The sequence below is a fragment of the Tiliqua scincoides genome, chromosome 1, assembly GCF_035046505.1.
Source record: "Tiliqua scincoides isolate rTilSci1 chromosome 1, rTilSci1.hap2, whole genome shotgun sequence".
Classification (NCBI taxonomy): Eukaryota; Metazoa; Chordata; class Lepidosauria; order Squamata; family Scincidae; genus Tiliqua; species Tiliqua scincoides.
The window spans coordinates 234,030,602-234,057,149 of NC_089821.1; the positions used below are offsets into that span (position 1 = coordinate 234,030,602).

At 43.0% G+C, this 26,548-nt stretch overlaps 1 protein-coding gene across 1 annotated transcript in view; it reads left to right on the forward strand.

The window, feature by feature from the left end:
* Positions 1 to 26,548, forward strand: part of KIF26B (kinesin family member 26B) — a 377,549-nt gene that overhangs the window by 345,707 nt on the left and 5,294 nt on the right. Inside the window, exons 11-13 of the mRNA XM_066617657.1 lie at positions 1,323 to 1,485; positions 5,590 to 8,998; positions 25,928 to 26,127. Coding sequence (XP_066473754.1) covers positions 1,323 to 1,485; positions 5,590 to 8,998; positions 25,928 to 26,127 — 3,772 coding nt within the window. The remainder of the gene's footprint in view (positions 1 to 1,322; positions 1,486 to 5,589; positions 8,999 to 25,927; positions 26,128 to 26,548) is intronic.

Genomic DNA, 26,548 nt, shown 5'->3' on the forward strand with positions numbered 1-26,548 from the left:
GTGGGTGGAAGTTTCTGCATTCAGTGCAACTGCTTTACCACTGAGCTATGGCCCCTTCCCTGATTGGAAGAAAGAGTGCTGAATCCATCTTTCCACCTCAGTCTAGAAAGGGCTAGGAAAACCTAATTTCAAATGGAGCTGTAAAATATATTGTTGAACGTTTTCCTTGTGATCTGGAGAAAGTGGTTGAAGCTAATTTTGAACCTAATAGAGAAATATATGTAACCCCCTGGGTGGATATTATCACAAAAACTGCTATAGTCCTGTTAATCCTAACCCCGTATGCAGGGGAACACTCCCCTTTGAGGACTGGACAGCCAACCCAATCTGATCGCCAGTTTTTAGCCTTCTTGCAGCTAAAAGAAGTGCTACTAATTGAAGTAGTGTCTATTTGACTTTTGGGGAAAAGATCCTATTAAATTGATGGGTGATAGAGTGGGGATTTTTAAGGGAATTGTGTTTTTCTCCATAACTCTCATCCATTTAAATGAGACCCACACTGGAGATACTCCCAGTGGATTGTACCCTTGTTAATAGCATTGAATTAATGATTCCCCCCCCCCCCACTTCCATATATGTACACACATAGGGATTGCTCTACTCCTGAATTGCACTGCTGACAGGAGACAGAATATTTGTTTTAAAGAAGCCTGGTTTGAATTTTCGACAGCACACCACTGCTCGCAGTAATAAGCTGGTTGCATTAATGGGTTACATTTGTACAGTTTCTTCATTGCCAAAGCAATTGTCATGCGATAGCATTTCTAGATCTCATTACAGTCATTGGAAGTGCTGGAGAAGAGGAGGCGGAGGAAGTGGCAGCAGCAGTGGCAGTAGGGTATTAGAATTTTAAAACTGAGTCCATTCAGTGACACACTGAGTGACAGGAAAGGAAAATGGCACAAACTAATCCCATCATCAGTCATCACAAAGAACGAGCAGAGGTGAAACTAGTGCAGTTTTTAAAGCCGTTTCCTCCAGTGTCTTTGCCTTTTAGTGCAGCTTTTCGAACTTCAGTTACCTTGAGTAGGTTACTGGTTGTGAGTCTGCTTCCCACCTTATAGTATTTAAAAGCAGAACTACTTCTGGAAAATAAGAAAGATAGAAACCCGTTTAGAAAGAGACTCTGGTTTCCAGCATTTTCCAGTATGTGATTTCCAGCTTGTTCAGCTGCAGATGTCGTGCACTACAAGCCTAAAGAACAATACTAATTAGTATTCCATTAAAACGGAAGAAATCTTGCTGAGACCTGGAGTTGCATCGCGACAGTCAAAGTGAAACATGGCTCACTAATGTAGCCTTAATTCTTTTTTATTTTGCAGAGACAGCAAGCTGACCATGTTGCTCCGTGAGTCCCTTGGGAACATGAACTGCCGTACTACCATGATAGCTCACATTTCTGCAGCTGCAGGAAACTATGCTGAAACACTTTCCACTATCCAGATAGCATCCAGGGTCTTAAGAATGAAGAAGAAGAAAACTAAGGTAAGGGACGGAGGGAAACTGTTTTGTTGCCTTGTACTGGGAAGAGCTGTGTAGTCGCAGATCTTGTTAATGGGAGAGGCCTTAAAGTGCAGCTTCTAACAAAATCAATATCCATAATTTTTGAGTGCATGGCAGTACAGTGCATCTGAGTGCATAGGGGAAATTGTATGTTTAGTGTGAGATGAATGATTTACTGTTTGTAGAATCACAGATAAAGCAGAGAGTTCAAGCTCTCATATAACTTGCTTGGAATATCTCTAGCTCTGGGTGGTGGATGGATTCAAAACCAATATAATTCATTATTATCATTCCCATTAGTGACTTAAGGATTGTTAAATGTGAGTTGAGATCAATGAGCAGATTCCACAAATAACACTGCACAATAATATGTTTATAGGAAGAAATATCTGTAGTGTCTGGCATCCAAAGCTAATTTTTTTCATGTTTCCCCCATTAGTCTTTCAACAAACTTTTTCTTTTGAGAGAAGATTCTGTGATTTGGTTAAGATCACCTTGGGCCCTATACATTAATTCAGTGTGTTTTAAGCCAATGTGATATTTCATTTTTAAATGAGAAGAAAAACGTAAAGGCTTGTTGTTTTAAAGCAAGCATTATGTACATTTCTGAAAAAGTTCATTATTTCTGAGATGATGAGAGTACCCAAGTATCTATGATCATAGCCTTGTTGGGTCGACTGCAAATCTGTGATTAAATCAAAATCATAAAATGAAAAAACCTGGTCCAATAAACAATACAGTTTTGTATCCTTATTCTCTATATTTAATATATGAACCTGATATGAAGGAAATGATTATATTTCCCTGTCATGGAACTTGAGACATTCAATTAAAACACAGAACAATACATGACATTTGCAATGTTATCTTGGCTTTTCCACTATATGGAGTGCACACGTTCCCTCCTAGTCAGAGTTTCTTCTGTGTAGTTCTCTTCCATGTTGCTCCTTTTACAGAGTAAGGGCCCAATCCTATCCAATTTTCTAGTGCAGGTGTAGCTATGCCAATGGGGCGTGCACTGCATCCTGTGGTGGGGAGGCAGTCAAAGAGACCTCCTCAAGGTATGGAAACATTTGTTCCTTTAACCTGAGGCTGCATTGCGGCTGCACCGGTGCCGGAAAGTTGGCTAGGATTGGGCCCTTAGTTCTGTGCAAGTGGGGAGATGTGAAGAGCAAAGCCCACTTGGTAATGAGTCCCGCCTGCTTTCCACTCTAGGCAGTTTATGTAGAGAGAGAAATATCTTTTTATGCGGTGAAATGTCTTCCCTTAACAAGGCAATAGTTTTCATTATAGCTCTTTTAGTTCCCTATGTTTTGATGGTATGTTTTATTTGTGGTTGGTTTTAGTTGTTTAAGCTACCTTGAAAGGAAGTTTGTCACAGTGCAGTGCAGCCCTAAGGGAAAGAATCTTAGCTTAGTATTAGAGCACCTGCTTTGCATGCAGAAGGTTCCAGGATCAAGCTCTGGCAGCATCTGTAGGCAGGGCTGGGAAAGACCCTTGTCTGAAAACCCTTGAGAGTTACTACTAGTTGGTGCAGACAATACTGTCCTACTTGGTCTAATGGTTTGCCTCAAGGCAGCTTTGTAATTTAAGCATGTTTAGTCAGAAGGAGGTTCCGCTGTGCTCAGTGGGGCTGATTCCTTGGCAGGTGTTCATAGGATTGCCACTCTGGGTGGACTGCAGAGCTTTTGGAAAAGGGGTAGAAACTATTGATCCAAGTTGCTGCAAAGCCAGGTTTAAGTTGAGTGTGAAGAAACATGTCCTAACTGTAATACCAGTCGGTTAATAGAATAACTAGGGACTGGCGTATCTGGCAGGGAGTGAGTCTCCCCAGGTGCCACCCATAGGGTGGAGGACACCACTAGGGACTAAAATTGTGACAATCGCGGTTATTAGGAATAACACCATCATGTTATATACTATTTGATGCTTAATTTACAGAGGAATGCGATGAAACAAAACAGAGCGAAATAGCTCAGTTCTATCAAAAGCTATGGCTAGAAAATAAAAATACAACTGTGTTATATAAGAAAAAGTAGATTTCCTTAACTCAGAATGGACCAATGAGACTGATTGTTCAAAGATGAGCCAGTGAAATGTTATGATACAGCATGGAACCAAAAAGGTGTTAGTAAGGTGACACCCTCGGAGGGATTGACTCCACTAGTGATCAAAATTATGGAAATCATGTTTTTTAGGAATAATATAATCATGTTATATATCATTCGATGTGTGATTTAATGCAGAATGTAATGAAACAACCCACATTAAAATATCTGTGTTCTAGCAAAAGTTATAGCCAGAAAAAGAAAGCACAACTGACTTACGTAACAAAGTGGATTTCCTTAACTCAAAACTGACCAGTGGGTCTGAGCGTTCTGAGGACTAACAAGGTGTTACTATGACACATCATCGAACCAATAAAATGTTATTATGAGTCAGCTCCCTTTTCCATGTATCAGAGCTAATACTCAAACTCCTATTCAGTTTTGTGAGTGTCATCAAGTTGGCTGCAGTTGTTTTGTTGGTTACTAATTGGTTGGGTAACCTTTTCCATAGTAAATAAATAAATAAAGTTAATGGGGTGACACACCATGAGTTACCAGACTGGGTGATGCCACTGGTGAGAAGGTTGGGTGTTGTTGGTCACTAGCTTAGATGACTTTTAAAATGAATTCTAAGCATTCATGATGGACTGTCAGTGGTTATTAACCACGATGGTTCCAGATGAAGGGGCAGTATATCACTGAGTACTATGTACAGGAGAGCAATAGCAGGGGAGGGCACTGATGTTTATTCATTGCATTTATTTTCTGGCCATTATTATTATTATTCATTTCATGTCATGACTATTACTATCTCTCAGCCTCAGCAACCTCACAGGGTTGCTGTGAGAACAAAAGAAGGGAAGGAATCATGCACACTACCCTGAGCTCCTTAGAGCTCCTTAGTGGTATAAAAATGTGAAAAATATTAATTAATTAAATAATTTTGTCAGAAGGGGGAGGCCAAAAATGTATGGGCCCCTGGTATCCTAGCTATGCCACTGACTAGGGAAGTTGTGGAATCCTTTTCTAGAGTTTTCTTTTTTTCTTTCAAGGAATGACCAATCTGATATTACTAAAGGCTATAGAGCTTTGCTTTAGAGTAGAAGGTTTCTGGAAGGTCTGAAAAATTGGAAGAGTGGGGATACCTCTTTTATATTGTTAATGGACAACAGTCTTAGAAATGGTAGGCATGGTCCTGTGCTTTCTTTCCTCCTTTTCAGTCCTCCTCTCCAGTACTGCAGTAATAAATCTTAAATATGCCGTGGGCCCTCCTTATCCACAGGTTTGGTATCTACAGATTTGAGTATTTGCAGATGTTGAGCCTGTGACTGAAGGGCCTCCTGGATGCGACTAGAAGGCAATTGCAGTTTGCGTTGCCACTTCTGGTCACTTCTGGAGGTGTTCTGAGGCATAGGAAGACTGAGCATGCATCAGAACACCCCCAGAGATGAGCAGAAGTGATTGCCAGTCATGCCCGGGAGGCCTTCTGAGGAGGCCAGGAGGCCACAGCCCCCAGGTAAATAATTGCAGCACTGCACCAGCCCCTTGTGGATTTCATTATCCATGGAATTTGGTATGGGAGGGGGGTCCTGGAACAGATTCCCTGCGGATGCCAAAGGCCCACTGTATTTTCCCAGATTTGTCTCATTGTCACCCCTTACAACAAAGGTTTAAAGAACTTTGCAAACTGCAGATGTATGGTAGACACCACTATACTTTCACTTTCATGCACTGCGATGCTGCTGAGGACCAAGGCACATAAACAAGCATGTGATAGTTTATTAAAATGTGATCACATAGATCACATCTTTCTCAATTCCATCACAAAACACCACTTGGTGGTTGCGTTTGGTATAGAGAAGCTCATAAGTTCCACACGACAATCTACTACATATTGAATAGAGCAACCTTTACGTGGTAACATTTTAAGTACTCATCTTACATTTCACAGCTTGCACACGTGCATTGGTCCTGAGTTTAAGCTCCACGGAAGGCATTGTTTGCAATTCTGACATTTCCTCGCTCTTTCCCTTTGTAGTACACATCAAGTTCTTCTGGAGGAGAAAGCTCTTGTGAAGAAGGGAGAATGCGGAGACCGACCCAGCTGAGACCTTTCCATTCTCGGAACATTGTTGATCCCGACTTCCCTATTCTACATTTGTCAAGTGATCCAGACTATTCTTCTAGCAGTGAGCAGTCATGTGACACTGTCATTTATGTTGGACCCAATGGTACAGCCCTGTCGGATAAGGAACTGACAGATAATGAAGGCCCCCCTGATTTTGTCCCCATAGTTCCTGCCCTTCAGAAAACCAAAAATGAAGGCAAACTGGAGGAAATGAGTGATACAGCCTCCAGCACCTCTGAAAGAGACTGCTTAAAGTGCAATACTTTTGCAGAACTCCAGGAAAGGTTAGATTGCATTGATGGCAGTGAGGAGACAGACACATTTCCCTTTGAAGAAGTGCCCATACAGTTTACTGCAGACCAAGTGACTAAGTGCTCTTTGTTAGACCAAGTGGCAGAGCTCAGTCATGTAGCTGAGGCAGAGCAGGAAGATGATCTGGTGAACTTTCAACAGCCTGATAAAGATGTTAGGGAAAATCTAAATGCAACAACCAGCAAAATTCAAGGAAATAACTCACCTGTTCACAGTGGGGTGCTTAGTGAGGTTTCTACTCCTCCCTCTCCTAGGAGTGTTACAGGCAGTCCCAGTAGTCAGATGAACTGCTCTCAGCAATCATATTGCACCGAACTACAAAGCAGCCGAGAAAGTCTTAACACCTGTGGCTTTGTAGAGAACAAACCCCGGCCTATGGGTTCACCGCGGCTAGGCATTGCAAGCCTTTCCAAGACACCTGACTACAAGCCACCAACCTCTCCTTCTCAGAGATGCAAAGTTTATACCCAGAAAGGGGTATTGCCCAACCCTGCACCTCCACCGTCATCACTAAGCAAAGACTCAGGGATGGTATCCAGTGAATCTCTGATGCAGCCGGAGGTCCGTACTCCTCCCATTGGAATGAGCCCTCAGATCATGAAAAAATCAGTGTCTTCCAGCAGTGGTGATTACGGAGAGACAATGGACAGTAGAGAAGAGCAGCAGACACCTCTCTCTCCCAACTCAAAGAAGGAGATTTTGAGCACCACCATGGTCACAGTGCAGCAGCCATTAGAGCTGAATGGAGAGGATGAACTAGTGTTCACCCTGGTTGAAGAGTTGACCATTAGTGGGGTCCTAGAGAATGGGCGGCCAACAAGTATTATCAGTTTTAATAGTGATTGTTCTGTGCAAGCTTTGGCCTCAGGATCCAGACCAGTTAGCATTATCAGCAGCATTAGTGAAGATCTTGAATGCTACGCCAGTACAGCTCCTGTTTCAGAGGTTAGCATTACTCAGTTTCTGCCTCTTCCAAAAGTGGGGGTGGATGATAAAACTGAAGAAGCTGAAAGCAGGCGCTCGTCTATTAGCTCGTGGCTGAGTGAAATGAGCACTGGTAGTGATGGAGAACAATCATGCCACAGTTTCATAGCACAGGCATACTATGGTCATGGGGAAGCAATGGCAGAAGCTCCTGTCCCTGAGCTTGCAAGAGTGATACCGAATAATAGTGCTGTTGGTATAAATGACAAACAAAAGCCAGTGACAGAGAGTATGTTTGTACTGCCTGAGATGGTTGAAGAGAGCATCACTAAAATGTCACCCATCAAAGGTTGTAAAATATCCGCCCTGGGCAAAACTACAGTTACAATATCAAACACCTCAAGCCTAAGCAGTTGTGAAGGCTTCATTCCAATGAAGACCAACATTACTGTATACCCTTGTATCGCTGTTAGTCCCTTTAAAGCGCAAGAGGCTCATGGGACAATATCAGCAGTATCTTCACCAGCAAAATCTCCCCAACCTCAGGAGGTGAAAGAATCCAGTGTACGAAAAGAGATGAAGTTTGATGATCCGTGGCTAAAGCGGGAAGACAGTGTGAGAAAAGACAACTGTGAGCTCAAGTCAGAAGCTGTACCAGAACAGAGTAAGAAGCAGAATTTGGCAGACAGGTTTAGCAGCAGTAGTGGAGAGACCTCCACCTCCCCAGGCAGTGAAAGCCTGAAGAGAGTTGTCGATGGGTGTGAAATGGGAATTCCGGTTTCTGCAACCCACAGTCCAGTTCATTCTGTTGAGGGCATGAAGAATGGCAGCCTCACAAGGGGGTTCCAGAAGGCCAACAAACAGGAGGAATTGGAGGGGTTTTCCTATCACTATAGTGAGGAGAACAATGCCATCAGTGCTCCTTGTGCATCCCAGTCTTCAAAAGCAAGCCTTGAAAGAAAAATTGCTTCTCCCAAACACTGTGTTCTGACACGTCCAAAAGGAACACCTCCACTGCCTCCTGTGAGGAAATCTAGCCTAGATCAGAAGAACAGGGCCAGTCCTCAGCACAGTGTTGGCAGCAGCAGCAGCAGCAGCAGCCCTTCCAACCAATCAGTCTCTTTTCTGGCTAGTTTTCCTGATGAACTGAGTGGGAAACAAAAGGGATCCAGTATGGAGAGTGGGACTAATAGCAGTAGTAAATTATTTAGTGCCAAACTTGAGCAATTAGCTAGCAGAACCAATTCCCTAGGAAGGTCTAGTGGGAGCCATTATGAATGCCTGTCATTGGAAAGGGCAGAGAGTCTGTCCTCCGTCAGCTCCAAGATGGGACCTGGGAAAGATACCACAATGCCCAGAGCTGGGAGAAGCCTCAGTCGCAGTGTATTGTCCTCACCCACAAACTCAGTCATTTCTCAGTCTGCAGGTGCCTCTCCAAAGGCCAGTCAGTCAAAGATCTCTGCAGTAAGTAAGCTCCTTTTGGCAAGTCCTAAGGCCCGAAGCCTGGCTGCCTCAACCACCAAAACACTTAGCTTTTCTACAAAATCACTTCCTCAGTCGGTGGGACAAAGTTCAAGTTTGCCTCCAAATGGGAAAAATATGTCCTGGTCCACACAGTCTCTCAGCAGGAACAGGAGCTCTGGGCTTTCTTCAAAACTGCCCCTCAGAGCGGTCAATGGGAGAATTTCAGAACTTCTGCAAGGAAGTGCAGGCACCAGGGGTTTGCAAGTGCGCAGAAACTCAGATACAGATGAGCGTGGAGGTGTTCATGGAGATGAGAAGCCACCTGTTCACCTCCTGCCTTCACCGTACAGCAAAATCACTCCACCTAGGAAGCCTCACCGCTGTAGCAGTGGTCATGGAAGTGACAATAGCAGTGTCCTGAGTGGAGAACTGCCTCCTGCCATGGGGAAAACAGCCCTTTTCTACCACAGTGGAGGAAGTAGCGGGTATGAGAGCATGATGAGAGACAGTGAAGCAACAGGAAGTGCTTCTTCAGCCCAAGATTCCATGAGTGAGAACAGCAGCTCTGTCAGCGGGAGGTGCCGCAGTCTCAAAAATCCAAAGAAGCGCTCAAATACAGGTATGCAATGAAGGGACTTGGAGAAGCTTTCTTACCATCTCAGTTTACCACCTAACTCTGTGTAATGTGTAGCCTGGTTCTAAGCTTCTTGGTTACCTACATTTGAACAAAGCCTCAAACCTCCTTTATTGGGAGAGTGTTTAATTGGCTACTGAAAATGGTATTTAAAAGGGATTCACTCTGGAATTGTGCAGGAGGAAGATTGGGATTTGAATCATCCAGGCAAAGTGTGGGTGCATGGAATCCAAATAATATAGTAGAATAAAATGCAAGACTGTAGAATGTGTAGATTGTGTTTGCTTATACGGCAGAAGAGCTAAGATAGGAGTTGCAGTTTCCAGGCTTTTGGTACCTGAGTGAATTTGCAGCAACTCTTCCCTTAAACCAGTGTTTCTCAGACTGTGGGTTGCAAGCCAATTTCAGGTGGGTCCCCATTCATTTTATTTTATTATGTGTATTTTATTATTAATGTGTATTTTATTATTAATGTATTAGAGTTGCTGGTACCATGGTATATGACTGCATTTGGGGAAATGTAACAGATCTGCACTTTTAACAGGCTACTATGTATATGCTTTTAACAATGATAGTCAGTGGGGCTTACTCCCGGGTAAGCGTGGATAGGATTGCAGCCTTTGGGATGTTTGGAAATATTTTTTTAAAGCAGATCAGCAACTGCTTAGGAGCACAATCCCAAGGATGCGCTCAGCCAGTGCAAGTCCCTTGCACCAACCTTGGAGGATCATAAACATGCTGTAAAGTATGTTTATGCCTCCTTAGGAGAAAGCTGTGGCGGCCAGATCCAGCCTCTGTGGCAGCGAAGGGCAGTAATTCTGTGCCGGCTGAGCTCAGCCAGTGCGAGGGTCTGGGGCTGTGTAGGGAGGGCAGGGAGGAGGAGGCATTCCGGGGCAGAGGGAGGGCAGGTGGCGGGCAGATCCATGGGCAAACAGGGAGCATGAGGCAGGGCCAGGATCCAGCAGTTATACCAGATCCTAGCCCTGTTCCCAGGCAGTGCAGAGCAGCTTCAGGTTTCTCTGTTCTGCTTGGATCTGTGACACCTCTTTAGGTGGCACAGATCCAAGTAGACCCATTGGGGTCACTGTGGCTGTCCCTGGGGTAAGGGGAATTTTCCCCCTTGCCTCAAGCCAAGCCTCAGTCAGCCCGAAACTTGTGCTGGATACAGTGCAGGCCAGTTGGTGCAAGTGCAAGTTAAGATTGTGCAGTGGGTGGATTAGGAGGGTTCTTCTTAATTTTAAATATTTTTTAAAAATGTTATTGTAAACTTTTTATTTACTTACTTAATTTGATTTTGTTATACAGGGTGTGTGTGTGTGTGTGTGTGTGTGTGTGTGTGTGTGTGTGAAAATGTTCCTGCTTGATGATGTCCCTTCTGGGCATGACATAACTTTCAGTTAATGACGTCACTTCTGGTGGGTCCTTACAGATTGTCAATCTAAAAAGTGGGTCCCACTGTTCAAAAGTTTGAGAAACACTGCCTTAAACTGGAGGGGTTTTTATTCTAGACTTGTTCTCAGTTCATACTGTTTCATGTGCCTGCTTGTGCATCACTGGTCTGGATGAAAATTATGATTTTTTTGGTGTTTTTTCTATGTTCTTTCTTGAAAACAAAGACTCTGTACATCATTACAAGAAATACATACTCTTCAAAATGCAGCAATGTTCCTAACTGCAAAGCTAACCAAGTCTTGACATGTTAATGGCCCTTTAATCACATCAAGACAAAACAAAAGGGCCACTACATTGATGAGACTCAGGAGCAGAATAAATATGGGAAATTATGTTTTTTTAAAAGGAAGCTGGGCATTGCTTGGCACATGCTGTATCTTGTCCAGTATCCTTTTTGGAATGTAATTATCCATATTTATTTTGACTATTGTTCACCCGAAAGGTAGTCATACAACTGGCAGTCCTTGAGGTGGTGTCTGGTAGTATTCAACGGACCCCAGGATCCCTCCTCCTGGCAGCAAGACCAGCATGACAAGCAGCAGTACGGGGCTTGGCAGGCAGAGCTCCAGCATACACTTTTCGCATGCAGTGTTTTTTGCATGCCTCGTACCAGTGTTTGTCGCATTGTGTCTAACCTCCCAATCTGGAAGTAACTGACAATGACATTATCATCAGTCACTTCCAGTGGTACTTCTGATAGGTGGACCCTGCAAAGTGGTAAAGTGGGGGATAAACGTTGAGAAACGCTAGCTAAAGGAACATGAATTGCTTGCTAGATCTAAGATGACACCCATATTTGTTCAAACTGTTCCATATTTGTTCACCCATATTTGTTCAAACTGCTTCTTTTCAATGAAATTTTGGTCTTAAAGATGCCATTTTATATTCCTGTCCAAAAAGCTCTCCCATTAAGTGTGAATGCCATTGTATGATGCAGCTTCTGCATTTCTTGCACTTAAATGAAATCCTCCTTGTGACCATATAAAGCTGCCTTACACCAAATCAGACCGATCCATCTAGCCCGGTATTGTTTACACTGACTGTTTCAATGAGGGATCTTTCCCAGCCCTACCTGGAGATTGGAACTGAACAGTGCTATATCTCTGGGTTGAAGTCACATCCTCTACAGACCCAACCCCAACCTTAATGTGCTGCAATACTCTGATTATGTTTAATGATGTTTGATGCAACATTCTCCTGCTAAATAAATGTCTCTCAGGGATGGATTAGACCTAGAAAATCCTGACATAATGCAGATATTTGGACAATTTGACCCTTCAGTTTGCTGCCAGCACTGAGGTGCTTTCTCTGGAAATTGCTTGCCCTGTTACCCTGATATATTTTGAATCCATTGACCTTCAGCATAATGTGGAAAGCTCATTTTTACTGAGTTGTGCAAAGCAGGATAAATGTCCAAAGGAAGAGGGGAAAGTTAAAGCTGAGTTTTGAGCGTGAATGGATCTGACAGCATTTTGAATGAATTGCACCTGTTTCCCCCTAAGCTTTTAACAGGCTATATTAGCATATTTTTAATGCTTTTTGTATATGTAATACACTTCTTTTAAAAATACAAGGGTTTTTTCATCATGAAATACTACCTCGTCAATTAATAAAGTCTTCCACTTCTTTACAGCATATTTTCCCCTTGCATTCCCAACCATCACCACAACAATGAAGTCATAATTCTGTATTTGGTGGGAGTACAGTCTTTTACATGTCAACAGATTTATGAGGTCATAAAAACAAGATTATGACTGGCTAAGATTAAGGCAGGATGGAAAGGGGAAATCTTTTAGCATTCACATGTGGATAAGCAGGGAGTTAGCAGTTCGGTTTATAGAGATGCACCCATCTCTTAATCCTTGTCCTGTGTAAAGCATTGCTGTTGCACATTTAAAACAAATTCAGCCACCCAAGGCCTTTCCGAGTGGATATTTTTTTAATATGTGGTGTCAAGAGTATTGGACCCTTCTTGATTTGCTGTCATGACTACACAGTACCATAATGGATATGGTGCAGTAGATATGCTCATTTCAGGTCGGGCGACCTTGTCCAGTTTATTTATGATTATTATTAACGGAAATGCTAGCTGTCAGGCATGATCAACGTGAATCAGCAGAAAGCCCCTTTAAAAGAGGCCACAAAGACTTTTAAGGAAAGCACCAGCCATCCTGACAATTTGCACCATTACTTTTGAAGTTCCAAGACACTGAGGAGACAGATTCTTCTCTCTTCCCTGCCTCCCAGCAGCATTTTTTCTTTATTTCTCCCCCTTAAGCACATGGCTTCTATGTATTTATATGTCAGAATCTCTGAGGGCATGTGACAGGTTTTGAAAGAGAAGGCCAATTTACTTTTCAGTTTTAGTCCTGTTTACATTACAGGTTGTAGGCAAAATAAGCACAGGAAGATGTTTATAGGTACCTGGCTGCTTCCCAGCTCAAACCTAACATGTAGTATTTAATCATCCATGCAGACATGAATGCCTGTTCACTCTCTCTCTCTCTCTCTCTCTCTCTCCTCCTCCTCCTCCTCCTCCTGCTATTAATTACCAGCTTCCCTCTTCTCTAAGTATATGCTGAGTTTTTCTTGTGCTTCAATTTAGCAGAGTCTATACTTCACACTTGACAGTTTCCATCATTTGCCTCTGTTCTCTGGTATTATTCACTCAGTTTGAAAACAATGAAAGGCATCTTTATGGCAGGTCCAGGATTCAGTTGCAGTAAGTAACAGCTAGCACTCATCTAGCCTGGAGGGGTAGCAGGTGAGAGCAAGTGGCTGCTATCCTCTGCACACATATTTGGGAATGAGTTCCCTTGAACTCTTAGTTTTACTTCTGCTTAAATATTCATATGACTGGGCTAAGAAGCAAGGAAGAGAGAAACTCACAATTAAATTTCAGCAGTTCTGGCTCTTTGAGCTTGGGCTCTGTTAACTAGACCACACATTTCTGAATGTTCTTGCTATTGTAGAGCAGCTAAGTGGAAGAATTTAGTTGTAATTATTTTTGTGACACCTTCCCACCTCCCCACCTCCTAACATCTGTGCAATTATTTATTCTCTGGTTTCTTCCTTCCCCCTCATCAACCTCTGCTCCCCTAACATGAATGGGCAAGATGGTCACTTTTTCCAAATAGGAAGATGTGATTAAGTAGCAAGATAATTTTAAGTAAGGTAAGGCCTTGCAGATGTACTTTATGGCATGTTTGTGACAGTGCGTACCAGCTGTGAGCCAGCGTGCAGGGCTCTGGATCAGGCCCTATCTCATTGAAATGACGGCATTTAGTACACACTTCATTTCCTTGTGGAAATCAATAAAAACATTTCCTTTGAGCTGAGTCATGCTTTCTGCTGATGCGCAGATGCCAGAATCTTGTGTACTCATTGCACACCAAATCCAGAATTTAAGCCCCTGTCAAGAAGACTTGAGCTCAGATGATCAGACACACAGCATGGGGCTTTTCCTAGCTGATCTCTCAGAGGGGAACTCTGGTGATGGGAATCATGGTGGAAGGACACTTGGCACACAAAGAGAGCACTTTGCATCAACAAGCTATTGTGTTAACTTTCATCTTCTCAGAATTCCCATTGCAGACACACTGAGTGGACTTCGTTCTCATAGTGGTTCTAAACAACTTCTTGTAATAACTTTTGTTACATTGACTATAAAATGCAAGCAACACTTTTGGGAAAACGTTTCCACTACTAGTCTCTAATATGATGACACTAATGATCAGAGTCATACTTTGTGTATTCTTAGAGCTTACATTGTAACATTGTAATGCTTTGTTTCTGCTTGAGTGGGACAAGCGTTTTTTTTTTTGTCACTGAATATGCTCTGCTATAGACAGGAATAAATTGAGTTAAAACATCACTATGATTCTCCCTAGAAGGGATGAATAGGAAGATGGGTGGTAAATAAAGAATGGTGGAATCCCTCTTGTCCTGGTACATGACCCACTCATTTTAGATTTCTACTGACTGATTCTTAAATCATATATTTTCTAAAGCTTCAGTCACCTTCTTTGTGTACCTGACTGAGATTGAAGATCTACTCTCTATTTATAGTTAGGTTCCCATCTTTCAAGCTACATTTTAAAATATGGTTCATGTTGCTGAAAAATAATATATGGCAGCAGGTTCTTTTTTTTTGGGGGGGGGGGAGTAAATAAGAAGAAACAATTATCTCGTATTTGCAGAGAAGTTGATTTGAAACTTAATCTATTTTAAATAAGCACTGATTAATGAGCTGCTTAGTAGTCTAGACACAAAAGGTATAGTGTGACTTGAGAAGAATTTCTGCTGCCTCCAAGTCCCTCCATTTAGTCTCTGTGGTTTATCTGATTTCGCTTGAAAAGTGTAAGAAAATACATCCACTCACCAGTATTTTCGAGTGAGTGCTACTAAGTATTCATAACATCACAAAAAGATGTTGTGTTGAAACATTCAAAAATATGTACTTGAACACATTCATGATGTTGAGCGCACAGCAGTATTTTACATATAAAGTAACAAAGTGTTTTGTTAGAGATTAAAATGTACTGGTCCTCTGTTCCACAACACTTCATTTACTAGAGCAAGGGGGCAGCCTAGAGACTTGGCAAGGCTATTGTCCATTTGTCCATCCACATGTAGTGGAGTTGAATCATATGTGCATTTAACTTACGTGAATTCAACTATACGCATTTGGCAAACCAAAAAGGAGAAAAACAACAATTTAAGTAGTGCAGAAAATTCTGCCCGTCATCCCACACAATGAGTGTATGCCCCAGAGCCAGCATGAGATGGGAGAAGCAAATCCACTGTTCCCTCAGTCAGTCTCAGTTCCAGCATGCCTCTCATAGTGTTTAAAGATACAGATTGACTACAGCAGTGGTTCCCAACCTTTAGAAGCTCTTGGACCACTGAGGCAAAAATGGGAATTGTTGTGTATCACATGCAATTCCACGCCAGCCCACCCTACATAAAAAAAATACAATTAAATTTGTAATAGAGAAGACTTATTAGATTTTTTATTTATAGAGAAAATTCACAGACTTAGTGGTATAGTTAAGGGGGTAGCAGTTTCACCAGACAACAAGCTTTAGGGGGGCAACAAGCTGAGTTTGACACTAGTGGCCAAATTGTGAAAATCCTGGTATGTATGAACAATACCATCATGTTATATATCATTGGAAAGGTAATTTAATGCAGAGTGCAATGAAACAAACTGAATTGAAATATCTGTATTCTATCAAAAGTTATGGCCAATTAACCAGAAAATGAAAACCCAACTGCTTTATGAAACAAAAAGTGGGTTTCTATAATTCAAAACTGATGTATGAGACTATATGAGACTGAGAGCCAATGAAATGTTATTATGATATATCATGGAACCAATAAGGTGTTAATATGAGTCAGCTCTCTTGTCCATGTATCATAATACATGTTACCCCTGCTAACTGGGTAAAGAGTCACTTTTTCAGGTGGTACTCCTCTTATATTTAGTGGGAGAGAATAACCATCCCTCTTCACCCCAGCACAGTGTCTCTAACCAATAAGGGGCACACTTTTTATTTACTTAATTCATTAAATTTGATTTTGTCAGGGTGGGGAGGGCTACAAAATCTTTGACCCCACATAGCGGATAGATGCCTTAACTATGCAACTGACGGACAGCCCAATCCTATCCACACTTTCCTGGGAGTAAGCCCCATTGACCCTAATGGGACTTACTTCTGAGTAGACATGCATAGGATTGGGCTGTGAGGTAGCAATGAGGTAGCAATGACAGAGGTAGCAATGACAGAACTCAAACATGGCACCTGAGACCGGAAGGGAACACACTCCTTCACTCTGGGCACAGCATGCATCTGCCCTCACATTAATGAGCAGTTTAAGCCAACTGTACCAGGGCCTTTTCATGCCATGTTCACTGAATAAAGATAGATGAATGTTGACCTTAAATTGAGCCTGATAGTATATGGCTGATAACTAGAGGCTTTGTCAAGTAGCACAGTGACCAATGATTACAGTGCTTATCATAAAGAACTGAGGATGACCGTTTCCTCATGATTAACCAACCACATAGACAAGTCCTTTGCTACTCAGGTAATTGGCAGACCAATAATGCATTGCCTGAGACTGAGGGAGGTAGGACTGAATCTCCTTTCACAGAGCGCAGCTCTGAGTAAATTCCCAATGAAATCCACACATCCATCTCCAATTCATTTATCAACTCGTTAACTGTAACAGTTAATGCTCTCAGCCACTCCAGCACCCCTCTGTCTCTTCCACGTCTCTCCCACTCTTGCCCTGCATTCTCTCGTCTGGCATCATTAGCTAAGTGACTGGCCATTTGGAGCCTGAAAATGAGCCTGACTGGGGCAATGTCAGGAGGCAGCCCCACACTCAGCATGGCAGATTGACAAGTTACTTGGGAGAAGTCCAAGGGAAGATGTTGGTCATAGCAGGTGCTGTCCAACACCCACACATCTCTCTGATGAATAATGATTTCTCCCCCCCCCCCGCTTATCTTCTGTAAGAATGCATTTTAACTCACTATTTCTATCTGCAGTTGTATATGGAGATGATTCTGAACTTCTTATTGTCCTCGACAAAGGCATTCTAACATGGTGTGTTTTGGTTTTTTTATGCATTAGCTCAGCCTGTTTCCTAGCCTTCCCAAAATACAAGGGCAGCTCCAGACAAGCTAGTGGCAACAGTCTCCCAGTGAGCTAATTCTACGCCATCCAATTTTAGCTGGCTTTGTTTCCAAGTGGCCTAATGGTGTCCAATTCAATCATGCATGTTCCACAGAGCTTTCAACAGGCACAATAGCTCACTGCTACTTCCTCTTTTAAATCATTCCGATATGCGTGTGGTCGAAAGCTCAGTCCTGGCACGTGGTAGTCAAGCGTGTAAAAAATGATTACTTGGATCCTTTTCAACACAGATTTGCTGCATGAAATGGCCTGGCTGTGACCTGGGAAAAATCAATGCTGTTGTTTTTAATGAACAAAAAAAAAAATTGTGGTTGGGGCCCATTCTGCCACCTCTGCTTTCCCATCAGCATTTAAGTGTTAAGAGGGGTCACCAAGCACGTAGAGGTTCACCAGCTCCTTTTACTATGAAAATCCACCATTTAAGTGAAAAGATAACTCTGCCTACATCATCATCATCAATTGTGGAGAAACTAAAAAGCAAATAAGCAAGCAAAATGCGGTTTGGCTCAAGAAGGACTATTCCAAAAGCCATGACAACCTAGCGCCAGCACAGATTGGAGTAAGGTGATGCGCTTAATTCAATCTCTGTTGCTCTTTGGCTCATCCTAAATAGGAGATGAATTCCTGTTCTCCTGGATACCACAAGAAATGAACCTCCTGTTTGGTTCATGATCTATATTAGCATGTTTTATGATGGTGTATTTTCTGGCAGTACGACTAGATATTAGAAGAATATGCTTTGGTTCTCAGCATTTTGGAGGAAAAGCATCTTTCTGCCCATTATCTGAAACTTCTTGAGTATTTGAGCTTTTGGAATTGTTTTGGTGTGTGTGGGTTTGGTGTGGGTGGGTAGGTAGATAGACAAGAACACAACTTTTCTATTCTCCAAATGCACTCAGCAACAAATAGATAAAGCTAGAAATAAATTAAATACAATAATTTAAAAAATCCTATATGAATCATATTTTGGAGACTCCTAGGCGTCTCTTGGTCATTCACGTAATGCTAAATATAGAAAGGATCAGAGGGCACTAGGTAAACTGCCCTTTCCACCTTCTTCTTTCCTCTGAAATCTGAAGGCAAATTATAAGCCCCACCAGCCACTTAATCCAGGTGACAGTATACCATCACCAGAGAACATATTCAGAGTAGCCAGGGTCCAACTTGGTCTGCAACAAGTCTTCCAAAGATGGCACTCCTGCTGCTCCTCTTTGCTTGCAGCAAACTGCTATCAAGGATGTGCAAATTAATATATATATGGGAAGGTAAGATAGAGTGAATCTCACTTGCTTTATTCAGATTTCTATCTTCAAGGTAGAAAAACACACAAATATAATGATTTAAATTATCTAAATACGTCCAGAATTTTTTAGCCTAGTGATTTTCAACTGGTGTGCTATGAATGGCCCACAGGTGTGCCACAGGAGATTTTGGGAGGGTCATTTATTAGTAGGACCATTGGGTACATGAAAGTTGTGTAAACAATTTTTTTGCTCTCTTTATTGATAACAATAACAATAATTACTGGTTTCTCATAAGGCCCCCCCTACCCTCCCCTCCCTCACACACACACACACACACACACACACACACACACACACATACACACACAGAACACCCAATTAACACCAGCCTGATTCTGAAACTTCTCTTCATAAAACTGCTCTGATAATGACAGTAGCCTAAAACCAACATGGAGATAAAGCCTATTGTGACATCTAATTGTTGTCACTTTATAGTAGTCTCTCTGTCTTTACAATAATTTTTTAAAAATATGCCAGGTTCTTCTTCCTTCATAGGGAATCTTCATAATTAGTATGAGTTGGCCGGAGTCAAGATGTGTTATTTTGTATAATTATGATGCTTGTGAAATGTTACAGCAATAAGCTTGAAATCTATCTTGTCATAAAGATTCCTAACAAACTAAAAGAGGCCCAAATCCTAACCAACCTTCCTGCACTGACCCAGCTAGGCCAGTGGGGCATGTGCTGCATCCTGCATTTGTGTGGCAGTCATGGAGGCCTCCTCAAGGTAAGGGATTGCTTGTTCCCTTTCCTTGGAGTTGCATTGCCCTCACCTCAGTGCTGGAAAGCTGGTTAGGATTGTGCCCAGAGACACCTTGCCCAGATCTAAATGTTAAAGTTGGCCTAGAAACAGGCAGGGATTGGCAACGGAGTCACAGACATTACTGGTTCAACAGTGGCTTTGTTACATTTTAGGAAATGGCTTAAATCTTTTTCCTGAGCTTTCCCTCTACTCTCTAGGAATCACAATGGATTGGATGGGTCTATCTTTCTACTTACGCAATGTTTTTTTAAAATTTCTGTTTGAAGCTAAAGAACTAGAAGTTAGAGTCTCTCGCCCAAAGCAGCCACCTATATAAACTCTTGTCTGCTTCCAGACACATGTCCTCGATCTCCTTTCTAAATGAGATAAGTCAGACCTTGCTAGCAGACAGCTAGCCAAGAGCAAACTAGGGCACACTGCATGCTGGTGACTAGCTGCTTTCTGAGGAATGACCACGAGGCCCTTTTCCTAAAATGCCAAACATGCTTCTACTGCTGAGTGCCCCAGAAGGCCTTGATTTCCTGGGGAAAGCAGCTGCCTGGCATGAGTTTGGGCACAAACAAAAAGATTAGGCACAAAGACAGGAGGCGGTGGGGCAGAATGGTGTCACACCACACCCTCAAGGATTTTCTTCATGCACCAGATCCAGCCTGCAGGGCATAATTTGGAGGCCACCGCTTTAGACCAGGGGTGTCCAAAGTTTTTGGCAGGAAGGCCACATCAGCTTTCTGACACTGTGTCAGGGGCAGGGGAAAAAAAATTAATTTACATTTAAAATTTGAATAAATTTATATAAATGAATATATTAAAGATGAACTTATATTAACAAATAAAGGTCTTGCAATAGCTCAATGCCTATAAAAGGCCTTGCACAAAGCAAGGCTGGCCTTTCCTTTGCTGCCGCTGCTGCATCACAGATGTGAAAGAGCAAGCAGTAGAGGGAGCTCTCATCCCACAACTCACACGAGAGGTCAAACAGTCACCCTCATGCTGAGAGAAGTTGCATTGGGCCAGTGTGGGCTTCAACAAATCTCGGAGGGTCAGAGGCTCATTGGAGACTGGGGGCTCCCTGACGGCCGCATTGAGATGCCTCAAGGGCCGCAAGTGGCCCCAGGGCTGGGGTTTGGGCACCCCTGCTTTAGACGAAGCCTAATGCATCATGAATTGATTTAACAAGGGCTTCATGTATTCTGCACATCCATGTACCAATCCATGTACTCTGCACATCTACATGAGATTTGTATGTATACTAACATGCAACAAAATCATCTCATCTAGATGACAGATGTGCCTCATTACTTGCTTGATCAAGATTCTGGCATCTGCACATCAGCAGAAAGCATGACTCAGCTCAAAGGAAATGTTTTTATTGATTTCCACAAGGAAATGAAGTGTGTACTAAATGCCGTCATTTCAATGAGACCATTGATGTAGTCTGTATCCTATGCTCAATTGTAGGGAAGTAGGTAGGGCAGGATGTTGGCAGGAGGTGCAATTTTCTGCTATTTTTCCCTTCCCCATTACCTATAGGGCTGTAGTTCTCAAACTCCCATTGAGTTCGAGCCCCACTCATGGGGGAGGGGAAGGCAGCGACACAGTCTCCAGGAAGTGTTTTGCAATTGTTATTTTGCCTGTCTCTGCATGTTGGGAAGCCCTGCAGGGCCTGGTGCGGGGCTCCCTGCACCCTCAGGAGGCTGTTGCAAGCTGTGGTAAGTCTCGGCAAGATCCTGTGCCCCTCCAAAGCAATATAATCCTGACGATTACGTTGCTGCCTCCCCTCCCCCATCACAACTTCCCAGTTTGGGAACCACTGCTACAGGGGTTATCTTACCTATGACAGCTCTGTCTTCAGCATACAATTTTTCTGATACAACATACATAAGAGGCGATACCTGAAGATAGAGCCTTATTGATTGTGATACCAATCAATTTGGAATGCTCTTCTGAGAGAAGCTCACCTGGTCCCAGATTTGTTGCATTTCTATGCCTGATGAAGACCTTTTTATTCACTTGGGCCTTACATTACATTATGTAGCTGATTTTAACTGCTGGTTGGTTGCTTACCTTTCTCTTGGTATTATTGGTTTATTAAGCTGTTACTGTTTCTACTCTGGGATTGATTTGTATTTGATCACTTCAGGCTTACTTTTAATGTATTATTTACCACACTGAAGAGCAGCTTACAAATTCTGAAAATAGAACTGAACAAATGTCTGAACAGTAACTTGCTCCAAAGCTCTTGCACTTGGATGTTTCTGAGGCAGAGTAAGGTGTAAGTATAAGGAATAATATTTTCTCAGAGGACAAATGGACAATGGAAGATATATTTGTTTATAAAACTTGTATAGAATCCTAATTCCAGTTATAAAAATGGATTTCCTCAAATATATTTTTAAATTGTAAAAAACAAAAAAAGCTGTCAATAGCTATCAAAACCATTTGACTCTTGTTTATATGTGACAGCAGAGGAAGAAATTGGAAGAAAATCAGTTTGGGGTTTTTTCCACAATAACTCAAAAACACTGCCAAATTCTTGGTAGCAGTTCCTGTTTATTTTGAAACAATCTATTTTTGAGAATCATTAAAATTGTGCTATTTGGGGTTAAAAATAATTTCTGAGGATTTCTGCTCCCTCCCCCATGACACGACTTCCAGCAGCCAAGAGAGTCCATTTAGGGTCTGATAAAATTTGTCTTGGTCCAAATTCTCCTAATCTGTCCTTAGAGGTACACTGCAGTAACCACCAGCTAGCTAGAAAATAAGCCAATAAGCACCAAGGCAAAAATTTCCCTTTTCTCTTTTCCCAAATGTGTGGCATAATGGCCTTGTCTTCATGGCAACATTTTGGTTCTTTTGTCTTCCAGGTAGGGAGGTCAGGCAGCCCAATCCTGAACTTCCTGGCACCCAGAGGAACAGTGGTGCCAAAATGGTGACTGCTGTATCCTGCAATTGTTGGGAAGCAGCCAGAGGTATTCTTGGTGGAAGGGAACTTTTGTCCCTTTCCCCTGAGGAAAGCCCCAAGCCTCGCTATTTTGCTGGTGCAGACAAGAGAAGCTCTGTGTCGAACTTTGCAGCCTAACATGGAGGTTGGATTTGGTGGAGCAGGGCTCTGCCGGACCCACCGTTCTCCTGGTCTGGTTCTTCCCCTACCCCAGAACGCCTCCCCCCACTCTGAAAGCCTGCACTGCCACCCAGAGCTCTTACCTTGCTCTGGTTGGTGTCCTTCTGGTGCTGGGCTTGGCACCAGCACTCCCTACTCTGAGAATGCCATAGATATGCTTAACGGCATGTTTCCAACACCAAGTACCTGTGCTGGAGCTCAGCGCCGGTGCTAAAATCAATCAACCCAATCAGGTAGGCTTGGGCCCTAAATCAATGATGGCCAAGTGACCCATAAATTTATCTATTTATCACATTTTTATACCACCCTTTGTCCAAGTTGCTCAGGGTGCTGTACGTGGTTCCTCCCCTCTTTTTGTCCTCTGTAAGGTAGGTGAGGCTTAGAGATAATGAAGAGAGGGCTAACATTTTCCATCACAACAAAAAAAAATTTGCTTTCAAAACTTGTGAAAAAGAGACTTATTACAAATGTTAAGGTTACATCTATCTTCAGGTTTTGTTCAGGTTTTGTTCAGGTTCAGCGTGATCCAAACTTGTGTGTTACATGCCTGTGGGCCCAATCCTAATCCCTTATGTCTGTGCTTTCCAGCACTGGCATAGCGGTGCCAATGGGACATGTGCTGCATCCTGCAGTTGGGTGTCGCTCACGGAGGCCTCCTCAAAGTCAGGGAATGTTTGTTCCCTTACCTCAGAGTTGCATTGCCCTTATGTCAGTGCTGGAAAGCACTGACATAATGGGTTAGGATTGTGCCCTGAGAAGCTGATATTTCTCGCTAGAGAATGGAGTGGCTCTGAACGACAGGAAAGCTGGCCATCTCTGCAGCAGGAATAAGAAGTGGATGTGCTCTATGTTGAGTTGCTACCCTGTGCAATATGGCCATTATCTCTGACTCTGCCTCCAACTCCCCCAAACAAAACCACTCCAGTGAGATTAGGGATCCCCGTATGTGAGTTGGGTCACGTTAAGAGGGGCTGAGCTGTTATAAGGATTTGACCTTAGGCCGCATTTGGGGGGCTTGAACCAATCAGGTGATGTAGTGCTGCTCAGCTCCCCTAACACAAGTAGCTTTGCAAGCAGTAGTCTCTTTTATTGTATGCAACAATTAGGAAGCTAAAGGCCAAATCCTATCCAACTTTCCAGACCTGGTGTAGCCATGCCAGTGAGGTGTGTGCTGCATCCTGTGGTGAAAGTTATGGAGGCCTCCACAAGGTAAGGGAATGTTTGTTTCCTTGCTTTGGGGCTGCATTAGAAAGCCGGATAGGATTGGATTGGGCTCTAAGTCACTGAGATATTTCCTAGTTAGCAGAAGTTATTGCTTTCAACTTTACCCTTTTCCTTTCCTGTTACTTTTGGGTGCATTTCAAGATCATTTCTGAGCTTTGCTAGCTGAATCATTGGGAGATGTGACATTTGAGAAGTCTGAGGACTTTTCATGACTTCAATTCAGGACTGTGGTTTAGATTTGAGAGTCTATTTACACTTCAGAGATGCTTCTGTGAATTGTTCCACATGGAGACTCTCACCACATGTTAGGCCATTTGCAGAATAGACACTTCTTCATAGCACTGCTTGTGAACAACTCACCTGGGCCCAGTGGCATCACTAGGATTCGCGTCACACCCGCCTGTGTGTCACCCCATGTAGTGGGAGGGGCAACGCCCCAGATGGGCGTGGTGATGTACCATCGCCCTGCCCCCACTGTTTTTTTGGCTGTACCTTTTGTTATAAAACAGATATTTCAATGTGGTTTCTTTCATTACATTCTGCATGAAAGTACACATTGATTGATATATAACATGATGGTATTATTCCTCCAAATTCTGATTTTAGTGATTTTGAAAACTTGTAGAGTCTCACAAACACACACACACACCCCGTGTCAACTTACTAACACCTTATTGCAGCAGTTCTCAAACTTTTAGCACTGGGACCCACTTTTTAGAATGACAATCTGTCCAGGACCCATTGGAAGTGATGTCATGGCCAGAAGTGACATCATCAAGCAAATTAAAATAAATAATTATAAATAATTAAATTAAAATAAAATAATTAAATAAGGGGGAGCCAGTCCTGTTCCACCAAGTGAATCTACTCTGAAGGAAGTCCTATTGTGGTCAACGGGGCTTACTCTCAGGAAAGTGTGGGTAGGATTGCAGCCTGTGAGCCCAAACCTATGCATGTCTACTCTGAAGTAAGTCCCATAGTGGTCAATGAGGCTTACTCTGTAGTCTGCCTGCAGTAACAACCCCCCAAAAAGAATCAGTGAGATTTTCAGCCGTCCCCAGTGCCCAGTTTAAAGTTCTTCTATTTCAGGCACATCAGAATAAAGACCCACCTGGCTTTGCAAGTGCAAAATAGAAAACTTTCCCCTTACCATTCAAGCCTCTTTTTTGTTCTTTTTAGGGGGGGAGGCTGCCTTCTGGAGCAGCTCCATCAGATCAGGACCCTTCTGGTGTCCTCACATTCCCCTTTGCCTGGCCTGACCACCAGCCAAGGCATGTTTGCCTACTTGCGAGTAAACGCGACTGTGAGGCTACTTTACTTTCCATAGGGCTCCATAGACTGGGAGGGAGGCAGCTGGGAGGGAGGAACCTCCTTCTCCGTGTTTTGGGGGGGCTGCACTCATTGGATGAGGACCGTTCCGACGTCCTTGAAGTCTCTCAGCCTGCCTGGACTAAAGCAAGTCCGCCTACTTATGAGTAAACGCAGCCATGTGGCTTCGTTTAAGGCTCAGATTTGCAGCTGGGAGGGGGGAAGCTTCTTGGGTGTTTTGGGGGGGCTGCATTTATTGGATCGGGACCATGCTGGTGTTGTTGGATTCCTCTCAGCCTGCCCTTTCTGATGGACTATGCCACATACACCTACTCGCGAGTAAACGCGCGATACGGCTCACTTTCACTTTCCATAGGGCTCCATGCATTTTTTCCTTCCCGTTTTTTGGCCATACCTTTTGAAGGGAAGGAGCAATTTCAATTCTGTTTTTTGCACTGCACTCCGCTGGCCATTCCGCATCCAACGGTGTATGGCATGACACGGTAGCTCCTAACCTCGCGATGTTAGTGCATCACCTGGTGCGGCCTGCACCCCCGAGCGACGCCAGTGCCTGGGCCATCACTTGGGGACTGTTTTCATTTGCTGAGCCTTAAGTCTGCTTCACACTGCAACACACCACCGTTTCAAAGAAGTTGCAGTGAAGTGCAATCTTGCTGTTTCACTGTGACTTGGGAGACGGTACAAATGAACTGTCACTATATGAAAATGTCACGTCCTGATGGCTTCTCCAGTAGTTTCATAAGAATCTACCATACTGGAAGCTGCGCATGATGCTGTTTCACAATCTGAGTTAACCAATACTAGCGATCTGCAATGGACAAATATTGTAACATACGTATGTAAGTGCTTGCAGGATTGCAATACCATAGCATCTTTGTTCAGAGCAAAGTGAATCCAAGACAGGATTTTGCCCCCCTGTAGCTTTCTTGTCGTGCTCTCTTGCGTGTTGTATAATTTCATTGCAAAAGAGGTTTAGAGGTTTATTCTTCAGTTACAAAATCTTTTCACCTTGTTTAGGTTCACAGAGAAGGAGACTCATCCCAGCTCTATCACTTGACACAACCTCCCCTGTAAGGAAACCGACCAGCCCAACAGTACGCTGGGTAGATGGACCCCTGCGAAGTGCCCAGAGAGGAATGGGGGAGCCCTTTGAGATCAAAGTGTATGAGATTGATGATGTGGAACGGCTCCAGCGGCGGTGCATGGGGGACAGCAATGTGAGAACCTTCTCAAAGGCCGATTTCCATTTCTTGACAGCAAAGATGCCAGTTTTATCTCACTGTATGTTGTTCATTTCTAGTGAGCCCTTCCACTTTGGCAAAAGGCAGTGTTTAAAAAAAAAATTGTTAGCTACTCGAAGCATAGCCCATGCATGGAACAGGTAAAATTCTCACTAAATTAGAACTTTGGCTGAAACAGCCAGCTAAAATAAAAAGTAAAAGAGAAGCAGAAAATCTGTTCTGGGTTTTTCCAAAATTTGTTCTGTGATTGAAGACATCTGGTGACACTGTGATATATTAACAATTAGACAAGAAGGGGGTTTCCCCTTGCAGGAGATAGGAGAAACCTGAAAGGATGGTGAGAGCCTAAAGAAAGTAACAGCTGCCTGTCCACTCTTACAATAACTACAACCCTAGC